General features: G+C 41.9%; 3 protein-coding genes across 3 annotated transcripts; 2 read left to right on the forward strand and 1 right to left on the reverse strand.

Moving 5' to 3' along the window:
- Positions 1 to 179: 179 nt before the first annotated feature.
- LCP9604111_4058 (uncharacterized protein) lies at positions 180 to 1,384 on the forward strand (the record flags this gene model as incomplete). The annotated part of the gene is made up of 3 exons (XM_039071715.1): positions 180 to 609; positions 764 to 1,038; positions 1,094 to 1,384. 3 exons carry the CDS (start codon positions 180 to 182, stop codon positions 1,382 to 1,384), a joined length of 996 nt encoding a protein of 331 aa, XP_038930142.1.
- A 4,284-nt stretch (positions 1,385 to 5,668) lies between these two features.
- Positions 5,669 to 9,429, forward strand: LCP9604111_4059 (CAZyme family GH71; the record flags this gene model as incomplete). Its single annotated transcript, XM_039071716.1, has 7 exons — positions 5,669 to 6,323; positions 6,374 to 6,484; positions 6,713 to 6,746; positions 6,805 to 6,899; positions 7,856 to 8,671; positions 8,745 to 9,372; positions 9,423 to 9,429. 7 exons carry the CDS (start codon positions 5,669 to 5,671, stop codon positions 9,427 to 9,429), a joined length of 2,346 nt encoding a protein of 781 aa, XP_038930143.1.
- Positions 9,430 to 9,874: 445 nt separating this feature from the next.
- LCP9604111_4060 (uncharacterized protein) lies at positions 9,875 to 10,253 on the reverse strand (the record flags this gene model as incomplete). The annotated part of the gene is made up of 4 exons (XM_039071718.1): positions 9,875 to 9,895; positions 9,948 to 9,963; positions 10,020 to 10,028; positions 10,081 to 10,253. 4 exons carry the CDS (start codon positions 10,251 to 10,253, stop codon positions 9,875 to 9,877), a joined length of 219 nt encoding a protein of 72 aa, XP_038930144.1.
- Positions 10,254 to 19,766: the final 9,513 nt, after the last annotated feature.

A 19,766-nucleotide genomic window follows, 5' to 3' on the forward strand; every position in this document is an offset into this window, starting at 1 on the left:
GCAACTTAGGATTCCAGAGGTCTGACCACCAGCGAAGCCTCCTTTGCTTGTCTCTTGTATGACCATACTGCCCCGAAAAAGCGATCTGTTCCTAAGCACTTTCACTTGAAAGTACGCCTTCGTTGTCAGAACCGACTGGGGCGACCCCAGATCAAATCACCACAACTTCCATCACAACAATGGAAGAGTACAAAGCCGAATGGAAACCCTTCTTCTATCCAGACCCAGAGGATGGCGACCCAGATCCCCCAACCTGGGATGAGATTCAAATATTGCAGGAATTTGTTGAGCGTTACGGCACTGCCAATGCAGTTCCAGTAGATGACGCTGCTCATCGCTTCATGTCACTTCGTAACGAAGATGACCTGATTCAAGAGCGCCAGAGTCAAGCTGTGGATAAAGGGGAGCGCGTTTCATGGCTACTTTGGGATGCTGCTATTGAGATGCCGAACTATCAACCCGCTATTTTGAAGCTGGTAGAGGCAATAAGAGCTCTTCCAGACCTTGATAGAACCGAAGAACAGGTTCGCACGTCACGCTTCCAGGATCGGCTGGAAGACTGGAGGAACTTGGCCGCATTCAAGGACATTTGGGAAGAGACTCATGACCGTGCGTGACTTCTTCCTCCCCTAAAATATCATGCAAAATGGCCATCCCATTCTTTGATTCTCTCCAATATTTTGGACACAAGGCTTTCGCCCAAGATTCCTTCCAGAGGGTCGTTTATGTTGATTTAATGTAGGGGCTAATATTCTGATTACAGGTTACTGGGAAATGCGATACGGTATCTACCCTTTTGAAGGGTGGTACACTTTTCACAGTAGCAGCGCTTTTTGTGCGCATTATCTTTCCGCATATCCACCGCATGGCCCTGGTTCACGCGAACTAAGCATAGCATTGCGAATCCCCGTCTTTGCATTAGAACAGGAGCCGTGGAAATACGGGCCGGTGCCACTTCCGCCGCCCTCGCCGTCGCTCTTACAGCGCTATCACCTTGTAGATGGCCGCGTGGCTACGAATTACATCCTTATGCTGAATGTGGGTCGCAAAAGAATATGATCACTGTGCTTGAGATACTGACTTCGGCCTATAGACTGATGTTCATGCTATGGTTCCTTTTTTTGAGATTGCAGGGTCCATTATTTTCAAGTTTGTAGGAAAGAAGGACCTCACCCTTGCTGAAGCAAACAAAAAGCCCGATTGGAATCTATGGAAAGGAGACTCATCGTTCTCGAAGGAGCGGTGGGATTTCTGGAAGGAACGACTGCAATGGATCAGCGAACAGAATGAGCTGATGGAACGGACTCGAGACGACGCACAGAAACTGGTAGAAATTATGCATAGCATTGAGCAACAAAGCCGAGAGAAAAACTCTGCTCGCTAGGAACGGCTTGAATATACATTGCTAAAATGCCACGGAGATATCCGTAATCAAAATATTTTTCCACGTTGACCCAGCATTGTCCTTTTTAAATTAGTCCCCACTATAAAGGCGATGCTACGTCGCTTGTTAGCGATAACTCGGCGACAGCTTAGTGGACCGGCAGCTATGACCCACGATGAAGAAAGCGCTAGCATCATCAATATGCTGCGACGGAATTCTAGTGGGTCCCGGCATCAGTGAAATTCACCTGACCATGAACATCTCTACGTTGGCTGCTCACCCAAACGCTCAGGTTCTGCGGATCATAGTACTTGCGTAATAACCGGGCCTCACAAAAATTACAAAAATTATGGGCCCTCGCTATGCGAGGGCCCGACACCCAAATGGGACACCCCATGTGAAAGAAAGCTTCATTTAGTGCCAACAACTCCGCCAAAAATGCCTAAAGTCAATAGAGAAATCAAGGATCGGATCCTCAAAGCACTCGAATCCCTTCTAAACAATCGAAACCAATATCGCGAAAAATGCGCGAGAATTCGCGGTTCCTGGCGGTGGGCTTCGTCGGCGCTAGCAAGGTGGAAAATCGCCATTTCAACAACAACCCAACATTCGGAAGCTTAGTTCTGCATAAAATCGGCACTTGGTGAATATACGAAATTGGGACCCGCACCAAAAGCCGTTTTATTGCGCTGAGGCCCTCTCGAGGCGAAGTACCCCATTAAGTAATCTCGGAACATGCTTGTTTCGGCGCTGGAGGGCCGAGGCAAGCCCCACAGTTCCTGGGAGCTTTAGGACCACCTTAAAGCTGTGGACCTGAAGAAGGTGGTTGCAGGCTTGAAAACCACGCGTTACTTTCCGCATTGCAGCGACAGAATGGTACTTCAAATGGGGTTTTCGTGAGATTTTGGGGCTGGAGTAGCCTTTGCCTATTTCATAGTTGTTTGTGGACCTTCGCTTAGGACGCTATAGACCGACTGTCTAAATCAGCTTTCCCCAGACTAAACTATATATGGACATCCCCCGTTCAAGAACGCTACCCTGTGCTAACTAGTTGCCCTAGTAGGACTAAAATTTGGGAGATAGCCATCCTATCATTTTCCCATGCCTTTTTTAGGTATAACTCCGTCACATAATACATAAATTACCCAGAAAACAGAAACTTTTCACATTTATATCACTTTATAACTACCTATTAAAATAATGCGGCAAAAACCCTAGAATTTAGAAATCAAATTCAATTATCGTGGGGGGCTGCAGCCAAATCGATTTAATTGAGCTAGGCTAACATGCTGTTTACGTCGATTTGGAAGAAAGCCACTATCTACGGCCATTTGCTGGATGTTTGGGCGTCAGGGCACGTGTTTCCACGTGATCTAGATCGGGCTTCAGCCCGTGACAATAAGAAACTATAGAGGCTATAGGCAAAATATATTAAGAGATTAGAAGTCGAGCAACGCACTAATTAGTAAGGAATATCGCTAAAGATGAGTTTAGAGCTAGATTAACAGTAAGTGATAGTTGACGGAAATGGGTATATAGATAGGTGGTCGGTCTCATCTAGGCTCGGATCTCTGCTTAGAGTCTCTCGGCCTGGCGCTACATGTGAATAGACTGCGACAATGCCCATTAGAGAGAAGACATTTTTAGCGTCATTAAGACATCCATGGGCACTCTGGGCGAAATGGATACTGCCAATATTTGGTTACGTACATAAATAGGCCTAATAAGGTAATTTCTACATTAATTTTGCATAGTGATGGGCGATGAGCCTCTAAATTCCAAAGGCCCATGGACGGGCAATGTCGCAGTCTACATAGTACCAAGTTTGCGGAGTGCAGCATAGCCTGCAACAGCGGGATTCTCGAAAGAGAATTGGACCTTACTATGGTAGGTGGACTTTTCCGAGTCACGGAAAAACACTTAACAAGGGCTTCCCTCCATGTGGGTGTCCGTTTCCCTTTTTTTGATGCTGATGCTGCTAACCAAGGTCAAAAACGTAACAAGTTACTAGCAACCTACCAAACAACTTGTTTACCGGTAATCGAAAGGGTTGACATTCTGCTACATAGATATCATGGCGTTTATCCGAGAAAATGTACAAAACTCAGGTTTAGTCAATAGTGCAGTGGATACGTATCTGAAAGAATTAACTGCATCTAGTCTTCTAATTTCATTTAGTGGATAATACTATGGCACTACTGGTTGCTAACGTGTTAGCTCACCACCTGACCCTGTATCCCACCTCGCTATTCAAATGACCGAGGATAGATGGTGGAAATTGGTGCCACTAGGAACAAATTCTAGTTTTCTTCTCGTAACGAGGTGTCAGCCGATAGGAAAATGGATAGCGCAGAACTTGTTGCTGAATCGAAAATGTACCCACTCAAGCTGTGTGTAAAATATAAAAGCCCATCAATCTTCCTTCCATGCAGATTCTGGGTTATGTTTTTGAGGTAGTGCAAGCCATTGATCTACTCTGACAGGGCAGTTGAGCATGAGATTGCCTTTTTTTGTGGCCGCGGCCCTTCTGTGGCCCTGCCAGGTCAAGGCTACAGCCGTGTTTGCGCACTTTATGGTATATCTTGTAGCGGTGAGAGAGATATGTAGAAGGTTAGATTCCTACAAACGATCGAGATCTAGCTAAATAGCTAGGTGAGGCCTGGCAAACCAGGCAACGGCATGTGATCGGCACGTGGCCACCACAACACACCCCTTCAGGCTGAAAACCTAGCCTCCGAAATCGTATCCTGCTAGTGTTACTGCGATTGCACCCACCCCTTGATTATCACTTCCACCAATTTCTGTCTTTGATTCCTGGAAACGAGATCCTCTCCATTGGTAGCACCATAGGCCTGGACGTGGTTTCCAATCGGGGGGGTGAGTATCAGGGTTTAGATGGTAGCACTTTGCTGCTGAATGGCCTGTATTACCGCAGTAAACACAGTTACCGTTAGCACTTGTAGTGCGGGTCTTCCATTCAGCCACGTGGGATTCTGCGGTTTTTCCTCTCGGTGGTGCGTTATTCAATTTGGATTTGTTGAAGTTGTGGTTGTGGACTGCTCCGTATGCAATTCCATCTTCAACGTTTCGCTCTGTGTACTGTAGGATTTCGGAGCAACATTTGTAGAAGTCCTTAGCTGTGATTGAAGTCGATGGGTTGTCCTTTGCTTCAAGCTTTTTGTAGTAAGAGGTAAGAAAATGACGGAAGTGCTCTTCCCTGTTGAGTTGTTTAAAAAGAGTTGTTATTGCGAATATTGCGACGTATGGTGCTCCAATAATACCAAGTTCGTTTGCTGCGAAAAAGCGCTGTTGAATTGCTTGGATGAATTCTGTGGTTGTACCAAAGCTAGATTTCTTGGTTTCGACGAGATTCTAGAATGCTTTATTGATTGTGTAAAAACCCTGGCCCCGGAATAGCTTGATAGCCTGTTCTATGAATTCGTCGGCGAGTTTAATACGCACCCCTTGAGATCTGACCTGTTATACGAGATTGTTTGATATATTGGCGACGAGGTATCTAGTGGTTTGAATTGATAGTTGCTGCCATTTTCTCGTGTTATTGGCTGCTTTCGAAGGGTAGGGTATCTTCCGGTCGATCAGACGTTGGAGACCTTGGCTTTTGAGATGTTGATTGATTTGGTTGAACCATGTTTCGAAGTCGTCTTTGTTTTTGAGTGTCTCTTCGAATTTGTAAAGTTTGAATGTACCGGGATCTGGAAGTCCACTTGCTTGGGTGATAGATTCTTCTTCCCCAAGAAGGGTACTCCATTCGTCCACAGAGGAGGTAGCCATATTGACTAAAAGTGACAGCCGCTTATGAGGCGAACTGTATGGAGCTGGGCAGCCGCTTATGAGGCGAGCTGTCTAAGCTATGGATGGACGACCGCTTATGAGGCGAGCCGTATGGAGCTACTGTAACCGCTTATGAGGCGAATTACTAGTGCTATGACCGCTTATGAGGCGAGCCGTGTGCCAGAACCTACAACCGCTTATGAGGCGAATTGCAGCGCCCTTTTGGTGGCTGAAAATGATGAAAAACGATGATTTTAGCAAAGGGAGGACAATGCTAGTGGGATAGAGAGAGGGCCCATAACCTCTTGTAGCGGTGAGAGAGATATGTAGAAGGTTAGATTCCTACAAACGATCGAGATCTAGCTAAATAGCTAGGTGAGGCCTGGCAAACCAGGCAACGGCATGTGATCGGCACGTGGCCACCACAACAGTATATTGAGCTCCTATATTTCAATGATATACAAAGGCTAAGGGTTGACATGAATCAAGCTGATGAACGCCGAAAACTACACCACAGCCGACTGGCAAACAGACATCCAAGCAGCCAAAGATGCTCACCTTGATGCGTTTGCACTGAATATGGCTGTCGACTCTAGAATTGGTCAAATTCTGCCAACTGCTTTTGAAGTTGCTTCCGATTTGAAATTCTCACTGTTCTTCTCCTTCGACTATGCCGGAAATGGAGCTTGGAAAGCAGATGATGTGGCCGCGCTCTTGGAGGAATATACGGCCTCGACTTCGTATTACCTGCATAATGGCCAGTATCTTGTGTCAACATTTGAGGGACCCAACCAAGCAGAGGATTGGATTGATCTGAAGCAGAAATACAACGCCTTCTTTATACCTGATTGGTCGTCTATTGGTGCCAAACCAGCCTTGCAGTTAGGTGGCGGCGTGGCAGATGGTCTCTTCAGTTGGGCAGCTTGGCCGTGGGGCCCACAGGATATGGACACCTATACCGACGCCTCTTATTACCAATATCTGAATGGGTCTGGGACAAAGCCTTATATGATGGCTGTTTCGCCGTGGTTCTTTACCAATCTGCCTGGTTATGATAAGAATTGGCTTTGGAGAGGCGATGATCTGTGGTACGACCGCTGGGTGGAGGTTCTATACAATCAGCTAGAATTTGTGCAGATTATTTCTTGTGAGTTTATCTAAACTTATGTGGGATCCACATTTATCTAATATTTCCAGGGAATGACTATGGCGAGTCTCACTATATTGGGCTGCTATACGACTACGTAATGGAAGCCTTCAAGATTGGTGAGGCCCCTAGTAATTTTGCCACCGACATGCCCTATGATGGTTAGAGAGTGTTATTGCCATTTTTAATCGATATGTATACGAAGGGGACGGCCAAAGTGACTGAAGAAAATCTCGTTACCTGGTATCGTCTCTCCCCTGGTATATCTTGTGATAGCGGAACCACAGGGAACACTGCCAGCTAACTGTAGATGGAATTTGAACTAAGTCAGATCGTGTAAGACCGGGTTTTCTACTCTGCTCTTATGGTAAAACCTGTAACTGTGACAGTCAGTATCGGCGGTATCGTGCAGGAAGGCTTATGGTAGGGAATATCCCTATTCGAACTTATGTATCCAAGAGGTACTGACTTTCTGTACCAGGACCTGGGTTCTAGATGGTAAAGTCGGTATTTACCATGGCAGTGTTCCTTTCACGGGCACCGGAGAGGTTGTTGTGACCATCTCCTGTGATGGAAGTCAGCTTGCCTAAGTGAACGGTAGAGCTATCTCGTCCGCTTGTACGGATGGGCTGTTTAACGCTTGGGTTGGAAGTGCAATATTCCCTACCGCTGTTTCGGCACAGCTATCGTTATTAATCTCGGAGTAGACCTGTGTTAATAGAACTGGTATAAACAATTTCGATGGTCTCTGTGACTTCTCTTGCTCCTATGGCTACTGCCTAGTGACAGCATGTATGTGCCGGCAAATGGGTAAGCCAGTGAAAGCTCTAAACTCTATAGGTATGGTTGGATACCCAATCGCCGGTGAGGACGCAAGTTATTCAGGCCTCTGCGCATTTAATTACAACTTGGGGTATTGCCCGAGCTCAGCTTGTGGAACAGAGGAAGTCCCTCTTATTGTCCCTACTACTTCCGACTTTGCACCCCCTGTATGTATCGTAGGCACTGGATCTGGGGCTCTTACAGGCCTCTGTAGCTTCGCGTGTAACTATGGCTTTTGCCTAATGCATATATGCAAGTATACTGCCCAGGGTGGCTTAGTACCGGCCCTAGCCACTACAAACACTGAGGGTACTCCTGTTAAAGGGCTCGAAGACCATAGACTTTGCAATTTCGTATATAGCCACGGGTACTGTCCTGAAGGTACCTATGTCGAGTCTAGCAATGTGAGCTCCGGCGAGGTGTTCTTTTCTCCGGATATCTGGGATAGCAATGATCCCGAGATTCAATGCGTTCCACCATACACGGTTATTTTACCTCCGTATCCTCTTGGCTCAAAGACAACTATTCGGTTTTCATCTATGGTTAGTTCGATCTGGATAAGGTTAGGCACTTCGACCGGCATAAAAACCACTATTCTCAGCGTACTATCACTGGTCACCGATGGGATTCCCTTCTGGCCCGTTGTTATCGGTACGGATACAACCCCACTGGGTTTTATCCCCTTCAAAGTTTCATGCCAGAATCGTCAGAGCTCGTTCTTTCGGGCGATGAAGCTCCCTTCTCCCCGGTTCCATCGGGCAGCGCTACCCCACTACCCGTCTTCCCAGGGACTTCTCACACTATCACAGTGCAGCCCCAGGCCACGAGTTCTGTGTCAACGGGCGCAAATGTCCCTTCTGTTACCTGGTCGAGTGGCACTCCAACTGAGACCTGTACTAGCGGCTGTGGTACCGATAGCTGCAAACTTTTTGGTGGATGCGACTCGAGCGACCCGGTAGATGATTGTGGTCTCTATGGCTGTGGAGGAGGGTGCAGCATTCAAAGCTGTGACCAGTCCTGCGGCTTGTCTTGCTCTACCGACCAACATCATATTGACTCTGACAGCACCGACAGTGGCAGCGGCACAGATGGTGGAAGCGCCAATGGCCAGCAGGCAAACCTCCCACTTGATTACGACGGGCCCGATGGTTCTTCCAACGGTGACTGGAACCCCACGCCCATCCGTGTCGAGGTCGCAACATCCATGACAAGCTCTATCTCCGCTGAATTTGCCAAAGCGACACCCATTCTTGATTCCGCAGTGTCCAGCATGATAGCCTCCAAAACGATCCCTAGTGATCTGAAGAATTCTGCAAGCGCCACAGCTTCGTCCATCAAGGATACAATGGCAACCCATGTCAGCGATTTGGAAGCGAAAATCAAGGCTGCTGATCCCAACAACAGCGGCCTGGGGTGGTTTGGCAGTATATTGGACAACTTCAATAGTAACATCGACTCGGCCATCGATGCTATCAATGATGGAAGGGCAGAAATTAAATTGAGTTTAGGTATTTATGGTGCACAAAGTATGTCAAACCCTCAAGTTCTATTCGACTTCGTTGATCAAAGCGCGTGCTAACCAGTACATCCAAAACACAGCCGACGTGGAATTGATCAACCGAGAAATTCGAATCGAAGCCGGCGAAGACATCTGTGATTCCACCGCGGAAGGGGGCGGCAGCAGCAGTCACCCTAGCAGAAAGCGTGCCGCTCCACCATCCTGCGCTCCTTTTTACCAAGGAGATCCAGGCCAGGCGTCCAATGCTGCTGATATTCCTCAATGGACAGGTTGTGACACCCATCTTGGGTTCGAGTACGCAAGCACCGATTCCATCAAGGCCGCCATGACGCAAGGAATCAAGTACTTGCTCTCACCTGTCCAAGGGCCCCAGCGTCCCGGTCAAGGGCCGTGGCAGATTGCCACCAGGGCGATGTATCCTCATGCCTACGGCAACAGTGACGATATTTCTTTCACAAGCGATTGCGAAAACGCTGTAGCAGGCTATACTGATCTCATTGAGTTCCCTATCATGCCGGATGGGAGCGTTTTGGAGGCTGGAAAGAACGCTGGGAGAGGCGGTGTTCCTAATGTTGGTGTTCAGCGCGTTGTGTTCAAGGCCAAGGCGGAGAGGGATCCCTTCGCTGCCGACTGGAATTATATATTCTGTGGTGTCATGTCTCACTTCACGACTGAGAAGGTAAAAGTTGTCATCGGTGATGACGAGAGGTGGGTTTTGCCTTTCAAGCTCTGTCCAGCTACTTGTGCTTCTCATGCAGTTGGTGAGTGCAGTTGGCTCTGGAATTGAGAAAGGGGGTTTTGTTCACGACATCGGAGAAGGAAAGTCTCTACACTTTCAGATCACACAGCCCTCCGACCGGGCATTTCTGTCAATTTCTTGTCATCACTTTTATTTATTTTTCTTATCATCGCTACATTTATACCTGCCAAATTCCTGGATCAGTTAGCGCTAGTCTGAGGCTATCCAAAGGCCAGTCGATGTGTCTCAAAATTTTGGAGCTAAAAAATGTAACTGCAGCTTAGAGAGCCACAGAATCATTTGGGTAGGTAAATCTTATCAATTTCCCTGGATAGAATGCCCAACACCACAGCCAAACGCATTCCCTTAGCGGCATCGGAATTCGAAGCACACAAGGGGGCAGGCTGCCCTTGGATTGCTCCATCCCGGATAGCAGCATCAGTATCCAGTCTGAACTTCTTCTAGGGTCTATCATTCTCCAAGGAAGTTCGTCTAAGTCTCAGTTTAACATATGAGGGCATATAATATATATGGGATAACGTACTTTGAGATTCTCGTCGCTCAAATTCTGGCGCAAGACGGTCCAAATTTCATTTATTGCGAGATGCCCTCAAACCCGTCAATTCTGGAACTTAGAGTTAGCAAGCTGCAATACAATACCTAGGGAAAGTACTAACATTGACGAAAAATCAATTTGGTGAGATTTAAGGATAAAAATGTCGAACTTTTCAAGTCGACTGCGAGCCTTTTGCATCGTTTCATCAAGCGACTTCTTCCCTATTTCAAGGCAAACCCTTTTCGCTTGTTCTTTAGCAGGGAGGCTCGTAAGGTTTGCGGTAGTAGCCTTCATTTCATCAACCGATGTATCTCTTTCTTCAACTCTTCTCTCAAGGGAACCAGGTATAGAATAGTAGTATTACAGGGCAGTAGGCAGTCAAGGGGCGGCTGGACGTCTAAAGTTACGGGTAGAAAGGCAGCCGTTTCTAGCCTCACAAGCGGTCATTTTCGGCGTCAATCCCACAGGTCCTCATATTCTAGTTATAAAAGTATCTTTCTAATCTCTTCATTCCTACTAATAACCCCTCAATTCCGTTGATATGCGTCGAATCAGTATATCATTAGGTCTGGATGGCTAAAGATATATCACATTGCATATACGAAGCTGCATAAGCGCAGTCAACCTACATCGATCTTATATCCGTGCGGGTGTAATAAACCAAATTAGGGTTACTGTTAATCAACAGTATATACCCTGTAAGCCCAACTTCGTATTTGTAAATCTTAATCCTAGAAGTATTACACTAATGACAACACACCACTTACGCAGATAAACTTCCTATGCGCATGTTCCAATTGGGAAATATCTCTAGAGCTGCAAATTCTTTCGCCCAGACTCCTACATTCGGTAATATTATCTACTGAAGAGGGAAATGCACGATGGGCAGCCTGGCCATGCAGGCAAGACGAGGACGACACAACAACACCAACCATCCAGGACGGTCAGCTAGCAAGCATAGGGATCACGTAGACCACACCATAGTATACAATCTCCTAACGCACAAACATCTCGCAACTCGTTTTTCATTTCTGGGGTGATGATCCTCCTAGACTATCTGCTCCCCGAGACTCTACTTGACAACCCGGCCTTCGTTTTCTCTGCCTGAGGGACAAGGCCACTAAACTATGTCGGATTAACCGTATCCGTAAAATATAGGTCCAATCAAATGGGTGTCAATCCGTCTGTATTTCTGTACTGGCTCCGCTGGCAATTTATGGAGCCTGATTACATAAACTAAAATAAACAATACACATTGTTAGGATTAATAGATCCTCCGGTATCCTCTGGTATGCTGACTTGCATACTCCGATACACCCCCTCAGCACGCCTAGTATGGACTGCTGGCCTATACCAGATGGCCTATGTCTACCATCCTTAGTAGCCTGATGAAGTTGTCATGCTTCTGGCGAGGGAGCATCTTGGTTAGTCCATCAGCGACCATGTTCGCCGTGGTAACCCACTTCACATAAATTCGTCCCTCCCTAACCTCTTATCGAAGCCAATGGCGATGGATATCCATATATCGGAGCTTTGTCTCATATACCATGTCCTCGCTTGGTATTAGGTTGACTATACACTCGTTATCGCAGCTGATTGTAAGGGTATGAGACGGTATAAAGCCGATGGTATCTAGTAGTCGTCTCTATCATTAGAGCTACTTCCCGACCTCGGATAGGCCTAGAAGCTTAGCCTCAGTAGTCGATGTTATTACTATTGGCTGCTTAGTAGCTTTCTAGTCGACTGGCCCTCTGTACGCTTAGTAAATGTAGCCTACTGAGCTTTTCCGATCCAGGTAATCCCTATAAGAGGTATCACTTGCGAATTATATAGAATCCGTCTCGGTGGTTACTGTATCAGCGCTGTATTCAATAGCTAGGTTATATATAGTATAGAGATATAAAATAACTCGGTCGACTGCTTTATAGTGCTGCGGGCCGGGGTTTATAAGGAATTGGGCTAGCTAGGCAGTGGCCTTTGCCGCATCTAGTCTAGTAATAGTGGTTATATAGCTAGCTGATCCTACCTTTTGCTGGTAGAGATGAATTTCTCTAGGTATAGTAATACCTTGGTATAGCTTTAGTTCTTCGACTGGTAGTAGAGTATAGACAGCTAGGCGGTTGATTAAATTGTAGCGAGTAGTAATACTTACCATATAGCTATCTTAGTATAGCTATAGCTTCTTCTACCGTCTATCTCGTATGATTCGGATATTGAGAAACTAACCGGCTTCTCTATGATCTATAAGCTCCTAATAGGTTTCGAGATCCTTTTCTAATTAGTATACCCTGTCCCTCGCCGATATATGATAGGCGATTAGGATATCATCCACGTAGAAGAAGACGATTAGTCCTTTTCCGATAAAAACATATAGATCTTCAGGGACTTGCTCAAGCCCTAACTTATGTAAGACGCTTGCCGCTTCTTATTACCAAAGTTGTGGCGAGATCCGTAAACTGTATAACGCTCGCAATAGCTTCCAACATTTACCAAGGATCTAAAATCCCTCTAGTATATATATATATGTTTCTTTCCTTCTATCTAGTTTACTATTTAGGAAAGCTGTTACGGCATCTCGCTAGCATAGATCTAGATCGAAGGCAGTAACTAGTACGAAGATTATCCTTACTGTTCTTACTACTAGTATTATAGCTCTCTTTTCTTCTTAAGAGATTGTTTTGAGATTACCTTACATATAAATGTGGGCTTTAAACTTCATAAGATAGCTATCTTAGTCGAATTTATATATAAAGACCTATAATAGAGGTAGTACTTACTTTCCCCTATCCTTTAGTTTATCGATAACTTTAAACATTCCTTTCTTAGTAAGGGAATTAACCTCCTTTCTTATTACTACGAGGAAGCCTTCTTAGAAGGGATATGATATAACGTCTTTCTAGTACTTCGGTGGTACAAGTTGGTTGATACTCAAGATGATGATCATTCTAAGCTATGCTACTGGATGATCTAAGTACAGTAATCACGTGAAGTCACGTGTCGGTGGCAACAACATGCCGGCCTCGAAAAAAATCTCGTCCCGAGATTGAAAACAAAGTTATACAGAACTGTAAAAGTTGACTGTAAAAGTTGCGGAGTAATCAAGCAGGCATCGTGAGGTTTCTTTCGTCCCTCTATTTTTGTGTGAAATACGCATGGAGTAGCTTGGTCTGCCGTGGGTCCGTGTTTTTCAGCTTGGCTTTCGTCGAAGTTGGTTACACGATCCGGTAGGTTTTCGTCAAGCTCGGTCGAAGTTGGTTACACAATCCGGTAGGTTTTCGGCTTGGTAAAATTCATGCTCGCTGCTTTATTAGGTATGGGCCTCGTCAACGTTATCTGTAAGGTCGATGGTTAGCTTGCTTCTTAGGGAGTATGGAGTGTAGACGTCTGCCAGTTCTATCAAAACGCATCTTATGAAATCGTTTGGTCTTGTATTAATATTGTCCTTAAGATGTTACAGCTTGGTTAGCAGCTCGCTTTTATATTTTTCCTATGCTTCGAATTCCTTGATTACTAGCTTGTATCTCGCGATATGCCGCTGTTAGTCTTTGGATACCTATATAGAAGAATCAATGTTATTGATAGTGTCATGGAAGTTCGTAATCTTTTCTTAGATTACTGGTACTTGGTTGTCGAAGTGTGTAATAGCTTGTAGCTTTACGCCTAGTCTCTCGCTGACTATCGGCGCGTTAGATTGGAAGATACGCTAACGAGCTTTCGGCTGAACGCTCTTCGGATTATTGGCCTATTGAAGGAAGTTGTTACTATCTTCTTTATCGTGGGGAACGGCTTTATCAAAGTTACTATCGTCGGGCTTTAGGGTTTTTTGGTTTTCGTACGGTAAGCTCCTGACTTTGTCGTAAGTTATGGTCATAATGCGTAACTTATTCTAAGTCTTCCTTGGAATAGTGTGGACCTTGGAGTTGGTTGCTTGGTCGGTATATTGCAATCTGTAACCAAGTATATATGGCAGTTGGATTAGCTAGCTTTCCGTATTTTCGTCGATATCGCTAAGCAAGATTGACAGTCCGTTGTGATCCTCGGCGAGCTTGTCACAATATATCTATAGGCGTTCCTCGTTTAGGTACGTTAGAGGTTGCTGGGTAGCAAGTTGTTGGTATATCTTGCTATGAGGTATTCGAACGAACGATACGCTTGCGATAACTGCGCTAATAGAGAAAAAGGCGCTAGAGTCCTTTAGGTTTTTATCTGTTTTTAGCGAAATATTACCCAACTTTATAGCGTGGGCTGCGCTAAGTAGTAGAATGCCGCCTTTCGCAACGTATACCATTAGGAGTCTATATACCTAGGCCATTAGAGCGGGATCCTTAGGTATCCGGTTAGCGTATAAGTTTCCGTTTATATCGAAGTTAATTAGGAAAAGTGATACATGGTCTTTTCCGCTCAAGAATTTAGATACGTAGTAGACATTTTTATCGCTTAGTTTCATACCATTCGTTAGGGCAATCTACTTATTATTTTCCTATTAGACTATAATAGCGATTGGTACAGTAGCGTTAGTAAGGGGGCTTATAGACTTTAGTTCGAGGGTATATAGCTTTTCTAGGTCGGAAGGAAGCTATGATTCATACGAGGTAAACCCTTCTTCTATACAAATCTAACCTTCTCTATAGACTCTCTCTGTTATATCGGTAAACTGTATTATCATAATTTCTATATAGGAATCCCTATCCTTACAAGTATATACGATATCGGTTGGTAGAAGGTCGGTAACCTTTTCTTTTAGGGATATTATCCTCTTTTTTAGCGAAGGCCCCGATGCGTCAGACTTTCTTTTTCCCATTATAGACGATTGTAAGTAGGAGGAGACTTATCGTTAAAATAAGAGAAGCTTATATGTTATAAAGAATAAAAAGATAGGGGGTAGGAAACTAAAGAATAAAAAGATAGATAGGGGTAAGTGAATAATAAAGATATAGGGGGTAGGAAAGTAAGAGATAGGTAAGAAATTTCTCTCTCACTTTAGTATAGTTAAATAATTATACAGAGAGATAAGACGAAGTAAAGGTTATATTTAAAAGGTAAGACGTGTAGGGTAAAAATGTGGTTTTAGGTACATTAGGAAGGAGTGAGCTAGGCATCGCCTTGATAGCAGCTTTGCTAGCTTCCTTAGGTTAGGTTATAAGAGGCAAAAAGGTCAGTGTATTTAGGTTTAGTTAATATAATCCACTTATCAGAAGTAGGGCTGTGGCTGGTATATCGGATGCAGTACTCGGTTTTTATCACTCTTATGCTATCATTTCTCAGGTGCCCGACGTTTTGTGCTCTCTTGTCGAGGACTCGCTCTACGTTTTCAGCGGTTATAGGGAGCAGCTGGCTTGGTTTAGGAGTCCGCTCCTATAGATCTTCTCCTGGCGGGTCAGGCTCGAGATATTCCACACTGATTACTAGGTAGATTGCCTAGTCTTTAGGCAGTTCTAGCTTATAGGCGAGTCTTCTAATATACTCTAGGACCTTAAAGCGGCCAACGAAACGCTAAGCCAGCTTTCTCAGAAGGTTCTAGTTAGCTTAGATATCGTATCTATGACTAAGGTAGAGGTAAATGTATTGACCAACGTCAAACCACTTACGTAAATGTATCTTATTGTAGTAGTACTTTATAGCTATGGCTGTGTAAGCCAGACTGCGCTCGGCGTCTAGCCTAATTGTGAAATCTTATTCGGTAGCTAAAGCTTAGTATAGTATGGAAGTTAGCTGGTATAACTTAACGCTATATATTAACTCGTAGGGGCTGTAGCCTATAGAGGCATTTTCGGAGGAGTTTAGGATTGACTAGATGAATAGTAAGGTATCATCCTATTCTGCGGTTACTTTAGGTATATCTTTACGTTACTAAGCGTACTAGTGGCATATTGCGATCTCAACTGTCTGGTTTATCCTTTTAGATTAGCCGTCTGCCTACGGGTAGTACGCTATTGTGAAGAAAAGTACCACTTCTAGTAATATAAATATTCCGTTCTATAAGCCACTAATAAACTTTAGATCTCTGTCGGAAATGATAATACTAGGGAATCCCTAGTCCACTGTCTACTAGAAAGTTAATATAGATTATACCCAATTGTTTCTACGCTATATGGTTTTACCAGGGACTAGGCCGGTTTATTTTATATATTTGTCGGTTATGGTTAGGGCTACGTCGTTTCCCTTAGATAATTCTAGTAAGCTAGTAATAAAATCCATTGTTATTATATAGTATAGGATTGGTGGGCTTAAAATGGGTTATAGTAAGCTATATGGTCGATACCGTGGGATGCGGTTCTTAAGGTAAGTAACGTATTTGGCAATATATTTTTTTAATAACTTTACGCCTTTATAAAAACAGATGCCTTATAGCCGCTGCCAGTATCTGTCGAAGCCTTAGTAGGCTTGCTGATCGTGGATAAGTCGAAATATCTCGCTTATTATGGATGTTAGCAGGCACAGGGCTTAGAGGCTGTCGTTATATATCAGGTATAATAAGCTATCGTTATTAAGGTAGTACAGTAGCTTTACGGGTCGCGGATCGTATAACGTAATTCACAAGCGAGTGGCCACCACAAGCGAGTGGCCACCCCACCCAAAAACGTGTCCATGAATTAGGACTTAGTTAGTTCAACCACCTACCATGCCACCAATACGCTCTCAATCCTCTACAAAGTCAGTAGAGCAAGAGGGTAGGATCTTATTAGCTATCCAGGCTTTAAAGAATCAAGAATTTACCAGTATTTCTCTCGCCGCTCGTACTTTCAATGTACCGCGTTCAATACTTCGGCACTGCCTCAATGGTATATAATACTGCGCGACTTCTCGCGCCAACTCTACTAAATTGACCGTAATTAAAGAGGAATCTCTTCGAAAATAGATAATCTCTATAGATTCTTATAGATCGGCCCCCCGGCCCTCTATAGTACGAGAAATAGCGGATCTTCTTCTTAAATAACGCAGAACTACCCCAGTTATTTTAGTTAGCTAAAATTAGGTTATATATTTTATTAAACGGTACCCTACCCTTATATCCTAATTCTCAAGATATTATAATTATAAGCGCGCGAAATATAAAGACCTAAAAATCATTAGAGAATAGTTTAATCTTATTTAAAAAACTATTATTTAATTTAGAATTAACCTAGATAATATCTATAACTTCGATAAGACTAGATTTATAATAGGATTAACTATAATAGTAAGGATTATTACTAGATATAAATACTATAGTTAGAGATTACTTTTATAACCTAGAAATTATAAGTAGGTAATTATAATTAAATATATAAATATAGTAGGGTAGGCCCTCCCTCTATATATTATTTTTAAAGGTAAGGTCTTTATTAAATCTTAGTTTAATAGCCTTCCTAATAATTAGTAGTTTAAAGTTAGTCTAAATAGTTAGATATCTAATAAAATTAGACTTCGCTAGCTTTAGAAGCTCTTTATTCTAGCTATTTCTTCTTATATAAAGGGAATATATCGGCTTTTAGTACTTAATAGCTATAGAAGCTATTTAACCCTAAAATTCGATAAGATTTATAAGTAAAATAAGATTATACTAATTTATATATTACTATATTTATCTTACCTTTTATAACTACTTAATATCGGCTATTTTATAGTCCTAAAACGATTATATAGTCAGTTAGTTAAAATAAAAATATAGTAAAGGATTAACTATATTAATAAACTTAACTTTCTCGAAATATACCCCTTTATATAAATTAAAGCTTTTAAATCAGAGATAATTAAAAATAGCTTCTTAGTAGCTAGTTTAATACCTTTTTTACCTAATTAGATACTTTTAAAGCTAAATATTTATCTTTAAATACCTACCCCCTTCCCTAGCTAGGGTAGTGATTTAAGCTAGAATTTTACCCTAAAAACCCTATTTAATAGTAAAGATCTATATCGATAGGCTTTATTAATTAAAGCTTTACTTTATACCTAATCTTAAAGCCTAATAAGCCCTTCTAAATATATATTAAACCAACTTATTAAGGGCTACTAGCTTATAATATAATCTACTATACTTCTTAAGAAAGAAGTAAGCGATTTATATACTAAAAATAAGAAGAAGAAGTAAAAGTAGACCTAATCTAAATAGTAGATATCTGCTACAGAGGGTCTTTTAGTCTAAGAAGCTTCTAAGATAATTGCTAGGTTAGTAGAAGTATTAGAAATACCCTTAGACCTCCTGAGTAGAAGCACTTAATTAGGGTTAGAACTATATCTATAGGCTATACTAAGGTATAGTAGGTATAGAAAGATAGGGTATAAGATTAATAGGTATCTAGATAAATAATTCTTTTTAGTTTAATAAATTTAATAGCGTTATGGTTGAAATAAATACATTTAAAAACTAGATTATTAATTAGGGTGGCCACTCGCTTATAGTAGCTACTTACTTATAAATTATATTATCGATTACTCGCACTATAATATAATTAGTAAGCGAGCTGCCACTATAAGCAAGCCGCTACCCTACCTAAGAGTATAGTTTTCTAAGGAATATATTTCAACTAGAACGCTATTAAATTAATTAAACTAAATAGGATCATTTATCTAGATACCTATTAATCTTATGTCCTATCTTTCTATACCTACTATACCTTAGTACAGCCTATAGTTGTGGTTCTAACCCTGATTAAGTGCTTCCGCCTAGGGGGTATAGAGGTGGTTCTAATACTTCTATTAGCCTAGTAATTATTTTAGAAGCTTCTTAAATAGAAAGGCCTTCTTTAGTAGGTATCTACCTTTTAGAATAGGCCTACTTTTACTTCTTATTCTTATTTTTATCCTATAAATCCTTATTTTCTTTTACTAATAGAATAGCGCTATATATTATAATCTAGTAGCCTTTAATAAGTTAATCTAATATATATTTAGAAGGGCTTATTAGGCTTTAAGATTAGGTATAAAGTAAAGCTTTAATTAATAAAGCCTATCGATATAGATCTTTACTATTAAAAGAGGTTTTTAGGGTGAAATTCTAGCTTAAATTGCTATCTCTACTAGGAGGGAGGGTTAGTATTCGAAGATAAATATTAAGTTTTAAAAGTACCTAATTAGGTAAAAAAGGTATTAAACTAGCTACTAAGAAACTATTTTTAATTATCTCTAATTTTAAAGCTTTAATTTATATAGAGGGATATACTTCTAAGAACTTAAGTTTATTAATATAGTTAATCCTAGTCTATATTTTTATCTTAACTAACTAGTTATATAACTATTTTATTACTATAAAATAACTAATATTAAGGGATTATAAAAGATAAGATAAATATAGTAGTATATAAATTAGTATAATCTTATTTTTCTTATAAATCTTATCGAATTTTAGGGTTAAATAGCTTCTATAGCTATTAAGTACTAAAAGTCGATATATTCCCTTTATATAAGAAGAAGTAGTTAGAATAAAGAGCTTTTATAGCTAATAAAGGCCTATTTTATCTAATATCTACCTATTTAGACTAACTTTAAAGCGCTAGTCGCTAAGAAGGCCTTTGAACTATAATTTAAAGAAGACCTTACCTTTAAAAATAATATATAGAGGGAGGGCCTACCCTACTAAGTTTATATATTTAATTATAGTTACCTACTTACGATTTCTAGGTTATAAAAGTAATCTCTAACTATAGTATTTACTTCTTATTATAACCTTTACTATTATAGTTAATCCTATTATAAATCTAGTCTTATTAAAGTTATAAATATCGTCTAGGTTAATTCTAAATTAAATAATAGTTTTTTAAATAAGATTAAACTATTCTCTAATGATTTTTAGGTCTTTATATTTTATATACTTATAATTATAATATC

Source organism: Penicillium roqueforti (genome assembly GCF_015533775.1).
Source record: "Penicillium roqueforti strain LCP96 04111 chromosome Unknown scaffold_07, whole genome shotgun sequence".
Taxonomy (NCBI): domain Eukaryota; kingdom Fungi; phylum Ascomycota; class Eurotiomycetes; order Eurotiales; family Aspergillaceae; genus Penicillium; species Penicillium roqueforti.